The 19,855-nt window shown below is 40.9% G+C and overlaps 1 protein-coding gene across 1 annotated transcript; it reads right to left on the reverse strand.

Moving 5' to 3' along the window:
- Positions 1–1,005: 1,005 nt before the first annotated feature.
- syngr1a (synaptogyrin 1a) lies at positions 1,006–18,729 on the reverse strand. The gene is made up of 4 exons (XM_054605142.1): positions 18,628–18,729; positions 5,332–5,569; positions 2,881–3,026; positions 1,006–1,257 (listed from the first exon to the last, which is right to left on the reverse strand). Exons 1-4 carry the CDS (start codon positions 18,727–18,729, stop codon positions 1,006–1,008), a joined length of 738 nt encoding a protein of 245 aa, XP_054461117.1.
- Positions 18,730–19,855: the final 1,126 nt, after the last annotated feature.

Below are 19,855 nucleotides of genomic sequence, written 5' to 3' on the forward strand. Positions count from 1 at the left end.
CTTGACCTCAAAATCTGGAAAAAGTTGCCCACAATTACTGATCAAGAGATACATTCAGTTTTTATGGAAATCAGCCCAATAACTGAAGAGGAGACACTACAGGTGAACCGGATAAACATATTAATTATACATATCACTATGAAACGTCCCCAGTTGTTTACTTACATTAAGACAAATATCTTTGTATTACAACTGTTCTTAAATGTTATGTTTAAATGTTCAAATGAGGCTTTATCTTATTAAATATGTGCACATTTTTACACATTTTGCAGAACATAAATCTCAACATCGTATAAAACTAGGTTCCAACTTCTTGTTTCATTTTGTTGATATATTAGAGTCAAATGTTTTGACAGAGGGGATTTAGGATATCTCTTTGTATCACTCCATAAATAAGAAGATACTGTTAACAGCCATTAAAACAAAATCCATTTTCTCCACGTCTTTAGTAATAAAATGTTGTATAAATCAGGCTATGAATGATATATTCCCCCCAGACACAAATAGACAAAAGTAGTAAAATAAATGTTTTCTTTCCACTAGTCTGAAAGAAGACGTTATGAAAGATATAAGCCAAAAAAATATCTAAATTGACCAGTGCATGAAAAAAACGTTTAATGCCTGTAGTGTCTCCGCTCTGGGTCAATGCAGCACCAACTGTCTCAACTTAACCCAGTACTTATAGACAGAAAACCACTTAACCACCAAATGATTCATATTACTGTTGTTTTTCTTTGAGCCAAACTAAAATACATATGGTTTCAAACTGTTATAATCTACTCCAGCTCTTTTTTAAACCTACATATCCTTATTATTTGTTAATAATATGTGTATCCTTTTGCAGTTTAACTGTTATATGCACTTTGTTTTGTGAGAGTTTTAAGGTAAAACTTTAGCGTGTCGTCTCAAAAAACCCACTGATGCTGACCGATGCGCTAGATAAAGAACTATGGGCAACTTCACCCAGATCCTCCTCCACCTTTTACTATATTTCACCCCAATATCTCAGTAGTCTTGACGCTGGTAGCCACTGGTGCCGTCAAAGGCTGCATCGCTGTTGGCCTGACCTCCACCTCCTCCTCCTCCTCCTCCTCCTCCTCCACCTCCTCCTCCTACAGGGCTCTCCAGGTCGTCCCCACCGAAGGAGGTGTAAGGGGCTCCGGCTGCGTCCTGGCTGGGGTCCGTGTACTCCTGCGAGAAGAGAGCCGAGTCGGCCCCAAGCTTGTACCTCTGGAAGCCCAGGAAGGACTGGGCCGCCTTTAGGGGGTTGATGGAGGGGCAAAGAGGATGAAAAAGATGGATGAAAAGTTCGGAGAAATGGAAGGATGATGCGGAGATGGAGGAAGTGTTAGAGCGGAGGTTTTTTTTTGAGAGGGGACGAGAAAGAAGTGAGAAAAAGAGGAGAAGGAAACATTGATTAGTCGGGCTTAGAAAAGCTTGTGGAGCTTATTAGACAGTTGGAGCGAGTTAGTGCAAATAGAAGATGAATTCATTATTCAGCGTGTAATGAGAAACATCACCTCGGCGACACTCCGGTCCACAGTGGAATAAAGACCGAGCAATTAAACGGAGTCTGTGTTTGTATTAAACAGACCGAGGCACTAAAGTGTAAAACACCACAGAATCTCATTTATGGCGGTAATTACAGTTTTCTTTAAGGACAACTGGATGAAAGCTGAAGGTGGGGGGAGTTCAAAGAGCAAACAGAGACGATCACTGGGAAGAAGAGGAAAAACCACCGAGGTGTTTTCAGCTTCATGAGGGGTTTATTTACTGGTGAGTCTCGACTGGATCTGGATGAACGGTTTTGACATTTTCATTCTGTCTTGTCTCTACATTTGATATTGAGTCGGGTTGGTTGATTGTATAATATGAAAACAAGTTAAAAAACTGAACATGTGGAATACATTAGTCTTCCACATGTAATAAAACATATTTTTGACCCATTTACATGAATCAAACCATACAAATCTTATGCATATGCAGTAAAAACTTTCAACTAAATCGTCTTAAAAAAGGAAAACAAACGCTTTGATCTTATCTAAAGCTTTGAATGTATCATACCGAAATATATATATATATATATATATATATATATATATATATATATATATATATATATAAATATAAAGCCTTCACAGTTTCAAGCAATGCATTCTAACTCATTCTTAAAAACTACAGCAAAAAGACAAACTCTGTATCACTCTGTAAACCTGCATGTTAAAGATAAGAGGTGGACTGAATACAAAGTTAAAACATTCATATTCATCATTTTTCTATCTATATTTTCAAAAGGGATATATACATGAATATGTAAAGCTTGTTTCTGGTTTGGAGCATTTTTAATAATTCCAGTGGGCAGCTTTCATTCTGAAACAGATTAAAGGGATTTAAGAAGGCGTTTAGAGCCGGATATCTCAGCTTTTGGCGATTTAATTGTTGAGTCATGCATATTGAACAATAGAATCAACCCGCCAGCACATACAGTATCATTATAATGTGTTTGGGTCCGGACAACATGTTTATTTAACTGTCAGCATTGATTGTTTCTCTACCTGCTGGACTACAAACACTCCCAGCAGAACTTCATGTAACAGGAGAGAGTGTGTGAGAGCAGCTGTGGAGGGTTAATGCAGCAGCAAAGGGGGAGAAAGAGGGTGATGTGGCTGGGGGGGGAACAGCTTGGTGTACTCCTCTTCAAACGACACGTTCTTTAACTTCTCCATCGAGAGGAGAGTCTGAGCGCCCTGTTGGAACGACATCTCATGAGTTCACGTGGACCAAACAGACGATGCAGGAACATAGACGTCGATGGGAAAGACGTAAAAAAAGGGAATTAAGGAGGAAGTTGAGGTGTAAAGGAGGAGGAGGAACCCTTACCCAGGTGAAGATGGAGAAGAAGGAGAAGGTGATGGCTGCCCGGGCGGCGTCCCCCCCCTCCCTCAGCGGGTTGTCCTCGGGGTTGGTCACCTGCCACTGGTTTGCCAGGAAACAGAAACCAACGAACCACATGAAGGACCAGAACGCTGGGAAGAGAGGCGGGTAGAGAGAGAGAGGTTCACATACGAAGACACCGACTGAGACGTGTTGTCTCAACATTTTGGAGGATTTAAAGTGATCTAACAAAGGAAGCATGAAAGCAACTCCGTTCAGATTTTCACTGGATTAAAGCTATGAGTGCTTTTAATTTGCATGTGAATTCATTTCTTCAAACGGTTGTTTTGATCTTGAATACTTTCATGCAGAATGTGAATATTAACACGTCAAGAGAGCGACATAATTCTCTTTCAGACCGATCGTTGCACCGCAAATAAACGCTCCAATGAATCACGCTGTGCAGAACGGACATTCTCACAACGTGCACTTTAGAAAACAACAAAAGGGAAGCTACGTAGTTCGAACCAAGACGGCAAACTTTATGAATCCTTTCAACCTTGACAAAAGCCGACCAGATCCACTCATTTTGTTCTTAACTTTCACAATAAAAGCCCTAGAAATATACACTGCTAAAGTGTTTACTAGAGGAAACTAAAATTCACTCAGAGCATTTCACTGAGTTAGATAGCTTACAGGAGCCTGAACTGCACAACCTCTTGGTCTGAAAAGTGAAGCCAATGCCTCAAGTCTTAAACCTGCATTCTCTCTGCTGTCCACCAGGGGGCGACTCCTCTGGTTGTATAGAAGTCTATGAGAAAATGACTCTACTTCTCTCTTGATTTATTCCCTCAGTAAACATTGTAAACATGAGTTTATGGTCTCAATCTCTAGTTTCAAGTCTTCTTCAATACAGCATGATGTTCATTTAGTAAATGATGCTCCATTTAGAGTCAAACAGACCATAAAGCAGGGGATGCTTTAGGGCGGGGCTACACACTGATTGACAGGTCGACACCAGAGACGTATACGGCGTCTCTACGTCACTCCTCCTCAGTCCATATATGGTCACTTCCTGTTTACTGGAGTTGGCGACGAACAAATTGTAGAAATGGATGCGTGAAAACGTCTGTCCACGAAGAGCGACTGCTGTTGCTGCTGTTGTCATACTCATCTCCTTCTTCACACCAGTCTTTTGCTACCAGAATGCATGTTTTGTGGCAGAGGTTCGAGGGGCTTTCTTTGCAGATAAGTTATAACAGGTTAAAGAATGAGAGAACATTTTTCTTTCTCCTAGACAGATTTTCCCAGCTGATTGAAAGCCCCAAAGTACCTCAACCTAAGAGAAAGTATGAGCTCTCTTGGCAGTCAAGTTTTCATCTGAACAAAAGGGGAGGAGGTGTGAGTGGGATAATGAGGAGAGGAGTGCTCTTCTGGCGCTCACAAGCCTCTGAGACTTTATGCTTTGGTGCCTCGGTCTTCCTCTGCTGCAGTGAACTCACATGGTGACAACGTAGTCGCTTAATAAGCCGTTCCTGTCACCGACGAGATTCTCCTTCACTATTCTCTTCACTTTCTGCCTCTCTCTCTTTTATCCCACCATCTCTGTGTAATGTTTGGTAACATACTGAAACAGCTGATCAGACCTGGATGTTCCCGATTACGTTTTACCTGCCAAACTTCCAACTGCAGTAGAAGTGACTGATGATATTTAAATCCTGTTAATATGTTGATCCAGCTGTATAGCTTTCGTTTGTCTTCTACTTTTACACGTGGAGCTCCACAAGGCCCAATCCTCGGCCCCTTGTTGTTTTTTCAACTGATCAACAGCTGTCTCCACAGTCTTTTCCTTTGTTATGCTGATGATGTACAATTCAATTTCCCACTCTAGACCTCCAACTATAGCAGTTTAGCTAAACGAAATGTTATTGAAGAAGACTTGAAACTAGAGATTGAGACCATAAACTCATGTTTACAATGTTTACTGAGGGAATAAATCAAGAGAGAAGTAGAGTCATTTTCTCATAGACTTCTATACAACCAGAGGAGTCGCCCCCTGGTGGACAGCAGAGAGAATGCAGCTTTAACACATGAAGCATTGACTTTTTGACGTTTGCCGCCTGGTTATTGTCTTACAAGCACGTTTCTGAATCTGTTTTCAAAGAGCTTTTCAACTTGAAATGATCTGTTCCAGCTTCATTTGTTTCAATTCCCCAGTACAGAGTGAATGTGGGAAGATAATTGAGAGAAGATTTTCTGACATTTTAATGGTTATTATAGTACAGCCCAGTCTATATTTGCAAAGACTATCTAAGAGAAAAATATGTTAATCTTAAACAGTCGTAAAAAACAGTTTAGACATATTAGTGTTAAAAATACAAAGATGCTTTCCAAAATCTTTCCACTAGGTTGCAGCTTTACTGTTATAAGGTAGATGAAGTATGAATAGAGGTTTACCTGACAAGCCGATATCAGCCAGCACGGCCTTCTTGCGGTCTTTGACGCTGCTGATTTGGGGGAAGTAGACGTCCAGAGCCAGGAAGGCCATGCAGCAGAGGAAGGCCATGGAGCCCATGAAGACGCCGTAATTACAGGCGTTCTGGTTGCTGTTGAAGATGCAGAACTCCTCCCCGCCGTTGGGACGGTTGATGTAGCCCTCGTTGGCGATGCAGCCGAAGATCACGATGGAGAAGAGCTGCAGAGGAAGAGAGAGAGGGAAATATAATGTAGGTCACGGAACTGTCAGGACCTTTGGATGGAAGACCACCAACAAACAGTATTGTTGGACCTGCTGGAGGGAAGGGGGACACGGGAGAACCAGAACCAAGACTGTCAGACCCTGCTGCAGTAAAATGAGAGGTTTTCTGCACTACCACTTTAGTCCACAGGGACCGCCAGAATCAACACAAAATAAAAGTTAATTGTAGTAACTTTAAATAGAAATGCTTTCAGTTCAAAACAGTTCAAATAAAGTTATTACATTATCTGGGAATTCATCCTTTTTGAGCAATTCAGTTAAGTAAATGCTAGTCCTGTTTTCATTTGTATGGCTTTACAAAACCTAATTATGCTTCTTTCATGCTGAGTGTTTGTTCTGGAATGTGTGTGTATGGTAACCACTCTGAACTCTGTGTGTTTCTTCACCATCCTCCATTTCTCCACGTGAATGTTTTTTGTGATACTTCATAAAAGCTCTTTACAGCCTTAAAGAAAGCCACCTGCTGCAGTCAGACGGTATATTTAGACTGACCGGGTAACGGATGAATAAGGAAACACTTCAGCCCTGAATGTCAGGACGACCCTGCAGGGGGAGTTTATGAATAATCCCTAATGTCTTCTTTCAATGTGCCTCTGGGGTTTTTTTCTCTTTTAAAAATGGTGGAAGAATTCCTTGCAATGAAGTGTGACTGCTACTGAACACACAGTGATATGAATAATACATATTTAATGCTTAGAGAAGACCTTATGTTAAGTGAGGACATTTTGTTTTCACATATTTGTTCTTACAAATTCATCACATGCTGTTGTATTGTTGTCTTGTATTCATTACTTTTCTGCACATGAGCTGCAGTTAAAAAAATGGAAATAACTATCTGGTGCAACTATTTTAATTGTGCATGGATTCTACCAATTAAAAAACATGTATTAAATTATTAAATCACCTATTAACGCTTTATTAATCTCTCTCAATTTCGTGCTGGATGTTTTGCGGATGAATAAGAAGAAACTCTTTGTGGCTCTTTGTCGTTTGAAATCCTTTTTAAGCGTTTCATTTGAAGAAATGCACGGCGGGGAGTTGAAACGTAACGCTGATTTTCTTAATTGCAAGAAGGTGCTGGAGAGCGACAAAATGGAGTCAATCATCCAGTAGCAGGAGGTTACTCTGACGCCTCCATCCTTTAAGGCTCCTCTCCATTCATCTTCTCCTCCTCCGTCCTCTTTTGTTATTTTTCTTCTCCTCTCTCTTCGGCCTTGAGACACAAACGGGCTACAAAATGGAGTCAATGAACAGGAGCAGGTTACTAAGATGCCGTCAGTGCAGCATCACAGGAAACAGGAACGTGAGACCACACAGGGAGATGGCGTCTACTCCTTGTTCTTGAATTGATATCAGCGGATCAGACAACTTCATCCCAAACCTCCAGGGAGCCGGTTCTGTCTGCAGAGTGTGTTCATGTCTGTCAGTGGTGAGTGATGCATTCTGAATGTGCGTGTTTGTGTGTGTGTGTGTGTGTGTGTGTGTGTGTGTGTGTGTGTGTGTGTGTGTGTGTGTGTGTGTGTGTGTGTGTGTGTGTGTGTGTGTGTGTGTGTGTGTGTGTGTGTGTGTGTGTGTGTGTGTGTGTGTGTGTGAGAGGTAGTTTACCCAGCTGTCGTGTCTGTGTTTATGTGCTAAATGACAAAAGGGAAGAGCAACACAATGGACAGCGCTGACACACCAAGGCCAACATGCAGAGGGAGGTTATAATAATAATAATAATAATAATGATAATAATAATAATACATTTCATTTGTATAGTGCTTTTAAAGGTACACAAAGCTACTTTACATGGTAAAAACAGAATCAATAAAAGCAATAACAATATGAACAAGGCAGAGTAAAACAGTAAAAACATTTTTTACATAACTAGTATCACAGGTTAAAAGCAGAATTAAATAGATGAGTTTTAAGGCTTTATGGTCTGTTTGACTCTAAATGGAGCATCATTTACTAAATGAACATCATGCTGTATTGAAGAAGACTTGAAACTAGAGATTGAGACCATAAACTCATGTTTACAATGTTTACTGAGGGAATAAATCAAGAGAGAAGTAGAGTCATTTTCTCATAGACTTCTATACAACCAGAGGAGTCGCCCCCTGGTGGACAGCAGAGAGAATGCAGCTTTAAGACACTTCAACATCGGTTTCACTTGGTAGAACCAGAGGTTGCCGCCTGTTTTTTTGTGTAATTTTGGTGTTTTTTGACTCAGTATATTATGGTCTGTTAATTCACAGTGCTAGGTTGTAAAAAAACAAAAAAACATCACAACTTCTCTTCAGCTTTCTACAGCATGTAGAAGGAAACATGAGCTGGCATTTTGAGCCTGTGTCCTGTGTTAGTGAACATACACAACCTTTCTGTTCCCCTCACCCTCCCTCCTCCCCTCCTTCCACTTCTGCCTCCCTTTTTCATTAAGGAGGCATGATGAAGAGGCGGAGGAGGGGATGGAGGGAGGCGTTGGGGGCAGACGGGGTATGGAGGCGGAGTTATTTTTAGCCCGGCTGCATCAGAGCTCGCTCCATCCTCCATCCTCTCCTCCTCCTCTCCCTCCTCCTCTCTCCTCTCCTCCTCCTCTCCTCCTCCTCTCTTACTCCTCTCCCTCCTCTCCTCTCTCTCCTCTCTCCTCCTCTCTCTCCTCTCTCTCCCTCCTCCTCTCCTCCTCTCTCTCTCCTCTCTCCTCCTCTCCTCCTCTCTCTCCTCCTCTCTCCTCCTCTCTTACTCCTCTCTCCTCCTATCCTCTCCTATCCCTCTATCCTCTCCTCCTCCCTCCTCTCTCTCCTCTCTTACTCCTCTCTCCCTCCTTCTCCCTCTCCTCTCCCTCCTCCTCTCCTCTCCCTCCTCCTCTCTCTCCTCCTCTCCCTCCCTCTCCCTCCCTCTCTCCTCCTCTCTTACTCCTCTCCCTCCCTATCCTCCCTCTCCCTCTCTCTCTCCTCCATCCTCTCCTCCTCTCCTCTCTCTCCTCCTCTCTCTCCTCCTCTCTCCTCCTCTCTTACTCCTCTCTCCTCCTATCCTCTCCTATCTCCCTCTTCTCTCTCCTCCTCTCCTCCTCCTCCTCCTCTCTCTCCTCTCTCCTCCTCCTCTCCCTCTCCTCTCTCCCTCTCCTCTCCCTCCTCCCCTCCTCTCTCCCTCCTCTCCTCTCCTATCTCCCTCTCTCTCCTCCTATCCTCCCTCTCCTCTCCTCTCCCTCCTCCCTCCTCCCTCCTCTCCTCCTCCTCTCCTCCTCCTCCCTCCCTCCTCTCCTCCCGTCTCCTCTCATTACCGGGACGTTCCTTTCTGCCCACCAGCGTTTCTGAGAAACAACGAGCGCTCTACGACACATGCACTGAACCGTACACAGCATCAAACGCACGCACACGTTTGTCCACCGCTTCACACGCTTCAAGATTCAGGTCAGAAAAGACAAAGTCACACAATCAGAGAAACAAACGTCATAAACCTTTATTATGCTTGTTCTCACTTATATTGCACTGGTGGAAAATGTTCAGGATATAAGAATATAAAGCATAAACGGATAATAAATGTAAGATAAATTGTATTTAATAATTATCAATTTTTTTAGGGAGACCCCTTTTAACTTTTCTACATATCTAAAATCCTATTACTCCTTTTTAATCTGCAGTTGGTTTTATTCTATTTCTCCTTTGTTTTCTTTTATTGTTTCATTGTATTATATTTCTTATCATTGTCTTTTATGCATCTGTTTATGTCTTTAAATGTGTTTACCTGTATTAAGGCATCACTTTAGGTCTCCCTGCTGTTTTTTTAGATGTGCTTTAGTCATAAAACCAACTTCACTTGACTAAAAGTTTCCAAACAGATTTATTAAACTACACATAGAAAACAGAACTTCCAACATTCATACTGTACAAAATGATTAATTAAACGTATTAACTGCCTAACAACTGCAACTACCTGAACGCTGATTGTGTATAAAGGTTCTAAATAATAAATAATAAATAATAAATAATAAATAATAAATAAATAAAATTGACTTTACTTAATATGATACAATTAAAACAATGGAACTTTTCCAGTTTATTTTGTGAAAATAAATTGAAACAGCCAGAAAGAAAATGTAATTCAATAGAAAAGGAGAAGCTCATGTTAGCCACCGCTAACAGTTGGCCTGTTGTTACTGGTAACTGTTAAAACTGCAAATAATGAAGCTTTGTGAAATTCTAAAGGACTTTAAGTGCATTTCAGTTTAATTAATTTTGCAGCTTTTCTTTTAGCAAATCTATCTAATACAGGTTTATTACCCTGATGTCATACGAGGAGTATGTTTCATTTGCTGAAGACCATAAGATTCATCTCTCCCTCCTTGTTTCCTGCTAATGAAGCCCCAAAAAACACATTCATCCCAGAAGTCTGATCTCATATTGAGTGTTTTAATGAACCTGTACTCTTTATGGAAATGCATCTGGAGTTTTCAAGTCTCTGTAACAAGGACAGCAGAACCTGCAGGGCCACTCGTCTTCAGTGAAGTGACACAGTTTGGTTTCATGAAGCTCTTCTGGGAAATAAAAGTTTCTCTTTCTCTCTCTTTTTCATTTCTCAGACTGAAAACACCAAACACGCAGACGTCTCCACTCCAGATAAGGATCGGCTGTGGCTTGAACGAATCCGTTGTGGTTTGAAAACACCCATCGGGTCACAATTATATTTGCTGTCACATGACAGGGTGGGTGGGGGGCAGATTGAATTACTGAGCTTTATTTTTCTCTCCAGCAGCCGTGTTTGAGACGGCTGGAGCTGGAACATAACCTTCAAACGCACATCTACTGCATGTCGCATGGTTTAAAGGTCCTTTTTTATAAATTGCATGCCTTGCTAATTTACATGCAAGCACTTAAGGATACTTTAATTAATATACTTATTTAATTGCACATCAAAAATGTGCAACAAATTGATTACTTGAACTCGCTGCACCCAAACATTCCTCACCAGCTCAGGAGCTCAGAGCCATGAAAAGTGGAGCATGTGATGTGGTTTTCATATATGGTTCTCCTTAACAACCCTCTTTAGGTGTCTTTGTGTGTGTGTGTGTGTGTGTGTGTGTGTGTGTGTGTGTGTGTGTGTGTGTGTGTGGTGTGTGTGTGTGTGGGGGGGGTAAGACGATCACATGGACATGAAAGCCGCTCTGTTAAAACCACGTGGGGTTCTGATCTTGTGACCGTCAGAGGGTCACTGGCAAATTGCACATTAAGTATGCCGATTTGCCAGAAAGTGTGTGTGTGTGTGTGTGTGTGTGTGTGTGTGTGTGTGTGTGTGTGTGTGTGTGTGTGTGTGTGTGTGTGTGTGTGTGTGTGTGTGTGCCTGGGCGAATTGTCGTGGAAATTGTCTGCAGAACACGAGCTTCCTTCCAGAGAATCTCCCTCTCTCTTTCTACCTCTCTAGTGGTGCAACGGATCATAAAAGTCTCGGTTCGGAGCAAATATAACTTTAAGAGATCACTGATTAGTTTTTTCTGCAAATACTAAAACTGATCATTGATGATCCATATGGTCAGATACAGATCCCTTTGTTGTTTGATTATAGCAGCTGGTCTATAAGGATCCAGAATATTGTTTTTTGTCACCGTCCCAAAAATCATTTCAACTCTCTGAAGTCAGGAAACCATCAAAAATACTAAATGTTATACTTTTACTTTGTTTTATTCATCTATAGTGTTTATTTTGTTAATAAAAACACAATTCAAATATATATTTATCATATTTTTATTGATTAAAACAAATCTCTTCATTAGTAGTTTTAATGATGTGTTATAATCTTAGAGCTAGTGTTAGGAAGTTAAACATCATAATTCATCTCTAATATCTATTTTATATTAATGTGAAAACATCTTCAAACTACTGGATTTATTCTAGTTCATCACCAACACTACATTTTACAGATTACATGTGAACACATCATGATAACGTTATAATTTACCTTCAACCAATAAACATTTAACTAAACAGAGCCTGAACGCATCATAATGTAACTGAACTGAACCTCTGTTCATTAACTGTTAGAGGTGCTGCTAACGTTACTAGCTCTCCTCCTGTTAGCGCTGCTAACGTTACTAGCTCTCCTCCTGTTAGCGGTGCTGCTAACGTGCTCCTCCTGTTAGCGGTTAGCGGTACTCTCTCCTGTTGGTTTAAACACAGGTTGGTTGTTTACAATGTAACATCATCAGAGATCAGAGACTAGAGAAGCATAAATGACGTCCTGATCTCATATTTTACTGAATATTGGAGGATAACGATCGTCAGTAAAACTTTATTTAACACTGTGATGGTTAACGTTATACTGTGGTATTAATCTGAATAAAAATCTAAAAGTCTTTTGTGTGATGGCTACATGAGGCCCAAATCATATCAGTCCAGTCTGGCTGGTCGTGAATGATTTAAAGCTGCTGACTGAAAGACCTTTTGGATCCATTGTGAAGAACAGACAATGGAGCCGGGCCTCATGTCAACCCCGGTATTCACACACAGTATCCAGCCACACACACACACAGAGGGACACATCAGACCATGGACCAGGACTGCATGTGGTCCAGGTCTTTGTGGCTTAAACCCTCTATTGCACAAATACTGCAAAGGTGAGTTCGACATCTCCTTTGTTGTCTCATCGACTGATACGAACGAATGTCACCTTCAGATGTTTTTTAAAAAAGCATCGCCGAACTTCAGGCTTCATAACATCAGTCCACCAACCAATGAGTGACGTCACATGACTACATCCACTTCTTATGTCCAGTCTATGTTACTAATCTCTTTTAAACCACTTCTTAAAACAAATGGCTTTTATGTGATGTCGTCGTTTTATTGTTTCATTTTCATTTGGTCTTAGTATTTTATCTTATATTTGTTTACTATATTTTACCAATATCACTTGATTTTATCTATTTATTTTGTTTGTTTATTTGATTGTCACTTGTTATTTCTTTGTTTAGTTTTATCCTCACCATTGTTCTTAATGTTTCTTCTATTGCACTGTTTTGCTGGCTTGTCTGCCGAAGCACTTTGTAAACCTTGTTTTTAAAAGGTGCTATATAAATAAAGTTATTATTATTATTATTATTACTACGAGCAACCACGGACGCATTGGACTGAAAGTCACCAGTTAACCCGGTCACTGGTTAAACTGGAACACTGGTTGCTCTGTAATTCTGATGGATTTGTGTTGATTCTGACAAGCAGACATTCTGATTCTGGTAACAGTTGTAATTCAGTTTATAAAGCTTCTAACTCGTCTGGATAGCTGCAGCAAAACAACACTTCCTTTGCCAACATGCACATTCATGATGGAGCATTCTGCTTGTCAACATCCACCTCTGTTCTTTACCCCTCGTTCTCACATAGAACTACATGCAATGATGCAAAAGAAAAGCTCAAGCCATGTGATAATACCTTCATCTCTGGGAGAAGGCAAAGCTGGGTCCTCTATAAACACACTGAACATCTGTGATTCACTGAGATTTGTATTTGAGCTGCTGAGAAGCAAACAGAAACAAAACGACTTGTAAAAGGAAATAGAGAAAATGACTTCAAGTCAACTGGACGGCTGGATAACCGGATCTCTGCCGGAGGAAATCATATCCTGTGTGTGTGTGTGTGTGTGTGTGTGTGTGTGTGTGTGTGTGTGTGTGTGTGTGTGGGTGTGTGTGTGTGTGTGTGGGGGGGCTTATTGTCTGCAGTAACCTGGACTGGGGATACCTGATTGCTGCCGTCGCCATGGCAGCAGCTGCTCATGTAATGAGAGGGAGTGATGGAGAGAGGAGACCTCGTCAAAGAACAATTCAAGGAGAGACACTGCAGCACACAATGAGACGGACGTCCTCACAAGTCCAGGACACGGAGACACTCTGTTCTACTAACACACACACACACACACACACACACACACACACACACACACACACACACACACACACACACACACACACACACACCTCCCCACACACACAATTCACACACTCGGGAGCGATCAGTGAGAACATGATCAGATGATTCCAGAAAAACAAGGTTGTTTGGAAGTAAAGAAGCATCAGTATTCATCTTAACGGGCCGTACCGTTTACCATTTACTACAAATGTCTTTCCATCTACTGGGACTCGGTATCATTCACAACAAATGACCATGCCAGTACCAAAACCAGAACTCTTAAAGCGCTACTGATACCAGTAGAGTACTTGATGTACACTCATGTGAATCATCATATCCTCTCACAGCGGTTCGTATGATATCCTACAAAAAAGTTACTCCTAGAAAAGTCCAGCAACACGTGACGATTTCTGCTCGTTACATGAATACAGTCTTTTCAAAATAAACTTCCTTCTTCACAGGAAACTTTGTAAGGTTTAGGCAACAAGACTACTTAGTTAGGTTTAGGAAAAGATGGTGAAATAGTTAAGTTTATGAAACCAAACTACGTAGTTAGGTTTAGAAAAAGATCTTGGTTTTGGTAAAAATAACTACTGAAGTGGCGTTACTTAAGGACGAAAGTTACGTGACAAATAATTCAACGTTGCTTCTCGTTTCACATGGGGAACAGACTTCCTAAAGAGCTGTTTGTTGGATCCATCCACCTCCTTTCTCTCCCGACCTATGGGTTTTTTTGCAGGTCTGGTTTATAAATACTTGCATTACATAAACAACGAATTACATTTTTCTTAGATATAACTACAAATGCTGCAACGGAAAAGCCGACAAGTCTACCAAAATAAAAAGGAGAATAAGATTCTGGAGTAATAAAGAGACATTTTAACGAAATGACCCAATGAAATGCTCATTTGGCAATAAAACAACAACAATTATGTGGTGTATTTTAAAGAGGAGAATGTGGCGCCTGATCCCGACTGCAGTCCGTTGACCAATCAGTGAAGAGGTTTGTTTACCGACACCAACCAGCCAAATGCCAGGATGTATTAACAAAGCTCTCTGACAGACAGTGACTGTTACTCTCGGCTCATTTTTAAATGTAATAACTTATTTAGTTCAGCACAGATCTGCAGAGATATAAAACACGTGTTCACAACATGACTTCTGCAAGCAAATAAAGGTTTTTATAAAATGCAAACATGCAAATTAAAATATCTTTCAACCTGTCTGGATTCTGACACGTAGATGCTAACTAACTGTTTCTGTTTTACACCGAGCTGAAAAGAATGTGCTCCTCTGCAGAGTCTGTTTGTGTCGCTGATAGTTACTCAGCAGATACAAAACGCTCATCATCATCTTCATCACAGCTGAATCTAAGATGTTAACCCACGATGAATATAAAAACGAGCAGGTCGCAGTTAATCAACTTATTATATGAAGAACACGATGAAAGAGAAAGCAACCTTTGACGAACTGTAAGATGCAGATGAACGTTATCATCACTGTCAGTGAAGATTAAGGTGGATGTTGCAGACTATGAGGCTACATCCACCTTAAACTACGTTCAATTTAAAAACGCATTTCTTTTGCTACGTTTACACTGAGCGTCCACTGCGTTCACTACTTGGTTCGGTCTAGTTGGTCGTGATGTTTCCTTCTCTGATTTGTCACGCCACCGTAAGAAAGCAATGAAAATGCTGTCTATACAAGCAGCTGTTGTGCAGTTAAATTCTGCATTGCTTTAATTCTACTACTGCCGACGTGCAGAGGAAGTAGCTGTTACTGGAGCTTGTTTTGTTCTGCACATCGATTGTGAAGTTCACAAAGAAACTGTAAAGGAACAAAAGCATAAATGTTCTTTAGTGCGACAGAGACTTCAGCCTCCAGCAGAGCTACGAGTGAGACAGTAGAGCAAACCCTCAGCGTACGGTGGTTAAAAGAGAGAAAGTCGCACGGCCAACGTTCTACATGGATCGAGTTTTTAGACACAATTGGTGAACTTTGTTCTGCGAAATTCACCCAATGGGCAGAAAACAAACTCCGCTTTTGGGCAAGTTGACTTCTCGAAGTACAGATGCTTCTTTTAGTGGAAATAAAGCTCAAAGCAGAATTGATGAATGTTTTTAAGTTGCCCTGGTGAGAACTCCAACTCCTTGATCAGAAGCAGAACTTAAGAACCAACGCTCAAAGGGAAAAAGAACAAAGCTCCAAGCTCCAAACATTAACTCTGTTTAATACAGATGTTGAATCACAGGAAAAAAGAAGATCTGAACTCGGTCGACCCCATTTAGTTCAGGTCAATGAACACATTACATTATTACTATTTTCTAAATGAATTTAATATTTAGAACATGATCACACAGAAGGATGTTCTCTCCTCCATTCATTGTGCATTATAACAAACATACACACACACACACACACACACACACACACACACACACACACACACACACACACACACACACACACACACACACACACACACACTTGACACCCCCCGATCTCCACAATGTTTAAGGTGCTGATAGTTTCCTCCCCCACAGTCCACAGCAGACGGGCGTATTAGCACCATCACACAAAACATCACAACTCGGCCCGCGGCTGTTACTATGGAGACACGTTGTTGCCGGGGCGACGCCAGGGGGGAGTGAGACGTCTCACACGGACCCACAGAGTCACTCCTCACCTGGATTCAGGTTCTCCGTGTTCCTCAGAGTATTAACACTGAGTTCATCGTTTACGAAAATTTACATTTACTAAATGAACATCATGCTGTATTGAAGAAGACTTGAAACTAGAGATTGAGACCATAAACTCATGTTTACAATGTTTACTGAGGGAATAAATCAAGAGAGAAGTAGAGTCATTTTCTCATAGACTTCTATACAACCAGAGGAGTCGCCCCCTGGTGGACAGCAGAGAGAATGCAGGTTTTTAGATACGTATACATCGGCTTCACTCGGCAGAACTGATGAAAAAAGGTTAAATGCAGTCTTTTAAAATTTTGCTTTTAAGGAGAAGTTTTCACAGCAACATAAAATAGATATTAAAGATGAATTACGAACTGTTATACTTCCCAACACTAACTTTAAGCAGCTTATAATACATCATTAAAACTACTTATGCCCCCAGAAAAATGTTTAATCAAAGCAAACGCTTGGTGTGAACAGATTACAAACAGGAAACCAGTTTTGACAATGTATGAAATGATGAATGAAGGGGTTTGGATAGAAGCATCGACTGACTTAAATATTATTAAACAATTATTTCGAAAAAATCCACCCAAACTTTCAGTAGAATAACTTTTTGTGACGTTTCACAGAATCTCTTTCCTAAAGCTGGAAACTTTTCTTACTGCAAATAATCTATTCATGAGAAATCTGTTCCCAGAGGCCGGACCTTGTGACTGGTAGAAAGCGAGACCTGATGCTCACATGAACATGAAGTCTTTAATCTCACGGCCACATGACTTAACTTCACACGACATTCAGAGTTAAAACACTCACAGCACTTCTTTCATGAGGATCAGTTCTCTTGTAGCTTTTAGTCACAAGAGGAGATACTTGATGGTAAAAAAGGTCAACTTTAAAAGAAGTCAAACAATCCATCCACTCAGCATTTTCTACCAAAAACAAATGTTCCCTTTAGTGTTTTTTAGTCTCAACCAGGCGGCAACCTCCAGTTCTGCCGAGTAGATCCAAAACTAAAGTATCTTAAAGCTGCATTCTCTCTCCTGTCCACCAGGGGGCGACTCCTCTGGTTGTATAGAAGTCTATGAGAAAATGACTCTACTTCTCTCTTGATTTATTCCCTCAGTAAACATTGTAAACATGAGTTTATGGTCTCAATCTCTAGTTTCAAGTCTTCTTCAATACAGCATGATGTTCATTTAGTAAATGATGCTCCATTTAGAGTCAAACAGACCATAAAGCAGGGGATGCTTTAGGGCGGGGCTACACACTGATTGACAGGTCGACACCAGAGACGTATACGGCGTCTCTACGTCACTCCTCCTCAGTCCATATATGGTCACTTCCTGTTCACTGGTTGCAAAAAACAAGATGGCGACGGCCAATTCGCCAAACTCAAGGCTTCAAAACGTCCACAAACCGATGTGTGACATCACGATGACGTCATCCACCTCTTATAAACAGTCTCTGGTGTTGACTTGAAAAGCTACTTTAATGATCAGCTTGAGACAGCTAGACTTTCCACTAAAGTAAAACCTCAGCAGCTCCTTGAAAAAGGTTCCTGGTGAACTTTAAGGACACGCAGACAGACTCCTATAAACAAGAAATAATCCCAACTGTGCCACTTTACCGCTTTAAAGAATGGCCGTCCTTTTTGATATTTTACGCTTTATGTTACAGAATAAAACCAGTACGCTGGGTTTTGTTCATAGCAGAACAAAAGTAGAAACAAAGAAGACACTTGTTTGTTATCTGAGTCACAAGAACCAGCTAACTTTACACATTCCTGAAGGAGAAGTGTAAACAAGGTGATAAACTGTGGGAATCAGCAACAAACTCACTAATCTTGATCCAATCACCATTAAACACAGGCAACTGTTGTTAAATGAGGAATCTAGTTGGCCTCAAATGTCATTTATTTAACCAGAAATATGAATAAATACGAGACAGGCAGTGCTTCTCAGAATCTATTCGATGCTCCCTAATTACGACAAAATGAAAGTTGAGCAAAGAGTGGATTCCTGAATTCATACTGATCTTTTAATACAGCAATCTGCAACGATATCAGCTGATTCATATGAAATACAAACTGAAGCAGCCTCTTGGATTTGAATGTTTCTTCTTTCCACCCTGTTGCTCTCTGTTTGCATCGGAGGAGAGGACAGTGATGGTACAAACAGACACCAGGAGCCATTCTGGGCCTCCAGCAGCCTCACAATAACTCCTGCTGAGCACCACAAACACACAGCGGGAACATCAAATATTAGTATTTAACATAATATAAAGCAGGAAGCTGACTGTAATGTAGTAATTTGCACATGCATACTGCATAATGAATCTTATTGTAAGCAGCCTGTGTCAAAGCACCAACAAACTTATCTTTTTATTCATTTTTCATTTCTACCTTCCTCTCATTGGAGCAGAGACTCACCCAAGACACAATGCGGAGAATGGTCTGAGGCTGCTGGAAGAAGGTGACAGGGTCGAAGGCTCCTCCGGCTTTCCCAGCTCCATATGCCTGCATCCCCTCCATGGTCCTCCTCCCTCTCTGCACAGCCTCCTCTCTGGTCCTCCGTCCTCCAGCAGACACAGACACCCTGCCTCCTCTTCCTCTTCCTCTTCCTCTTCTTCTTCCTCTTCTTCCTCTGGATGCTCCAAGCCTCCCTGTTCTCTCCTCTTGGTGCTTTTTTTAATTTAACCTCTAAATTCCCTGTCGTCCTCTCTCGACATCCGTGCAGAGGAGACTGGATGCCAGTGATGATGCTCTCTCTCTCTCTCTCTCTCTCTCTCTCTCTCTCTCTCTCTCTCTCTCTCTCTCTCACGTGAACGCGCCTCCATGTGTCACGCCTTTGCACGGAGCGCACGGGTTTATCAGGCGCGCGCTTTTGCCTCACAAGGTATAAAATAAAATGCATTAAAAGCATCAGCAGCCAAAGTGTTAGAAGTAAAGGGATTGGTTCTATTTATTCTATAATAGATGTAGTATTATTCTATTATCACTTACATTACACACACACACACACACACACACACACACACACACACACACACACACACACACACACACACACACACACACACACACAGAGATAGAAATACTTTTATAATTTGTGTCTGCTTCAGTCGTGCTTCATAATTTTCTACTTTTCTGACTGATAACTGATTTCTTTGTCCGTTAAATCTCCATTCACATACATTTCTTTATCAGGCAGAGTTTCAACGCTTGCATTGTCAAATTATCTGCTAAAGTAAAGGTGGAAAAATAAGCTCAAGTTCTTAACTTAACTTAATACCAGAACAACAATGCAAAAAATACTAGATTACAAAGTAAAAGTACTGCATTTTAAATCCTGATAGGTAAATGTATAAAAGCATCAGCAGCCAAAGTGTTAAAAGTAAAGGGATTGGTTCTATTTATTCTATAATAGATGTAGTATTATTCTGCTGTTGTAGCTGCTCCAGGTGGAGTTAGTATAATAATACTGGACATCCAGAGGTCACCAGATGTGAGGAATAAAGGGGGGAAAGAATTTAAAAAAGACAAAGTTCTGATACATAAATCAGTTTCTCTGGCTTTTTTTTATATTTGTGAAATATTTGATCAAATGAAACCACGACTAGATAAGATAAGATAAGATAAGATAAAATAAGATAAGATA

This window comes from Anoplopoma fimbria, chromosome 9 (assembly GCF_027596085.1).
Source record: "Anoplopoma fimbria isolate UVic2021 breed Golden Eagle Sablefish chromosome 9, Afim_UVic_2022, whole genome shotgun sequence".
Lineage (NCBI taxonomy): Eukaryota > Metazoa > Chordata > Actinopteri > Perciformes > Anoplopomatidae > Anoplopoma > Anoplopoma fimbria.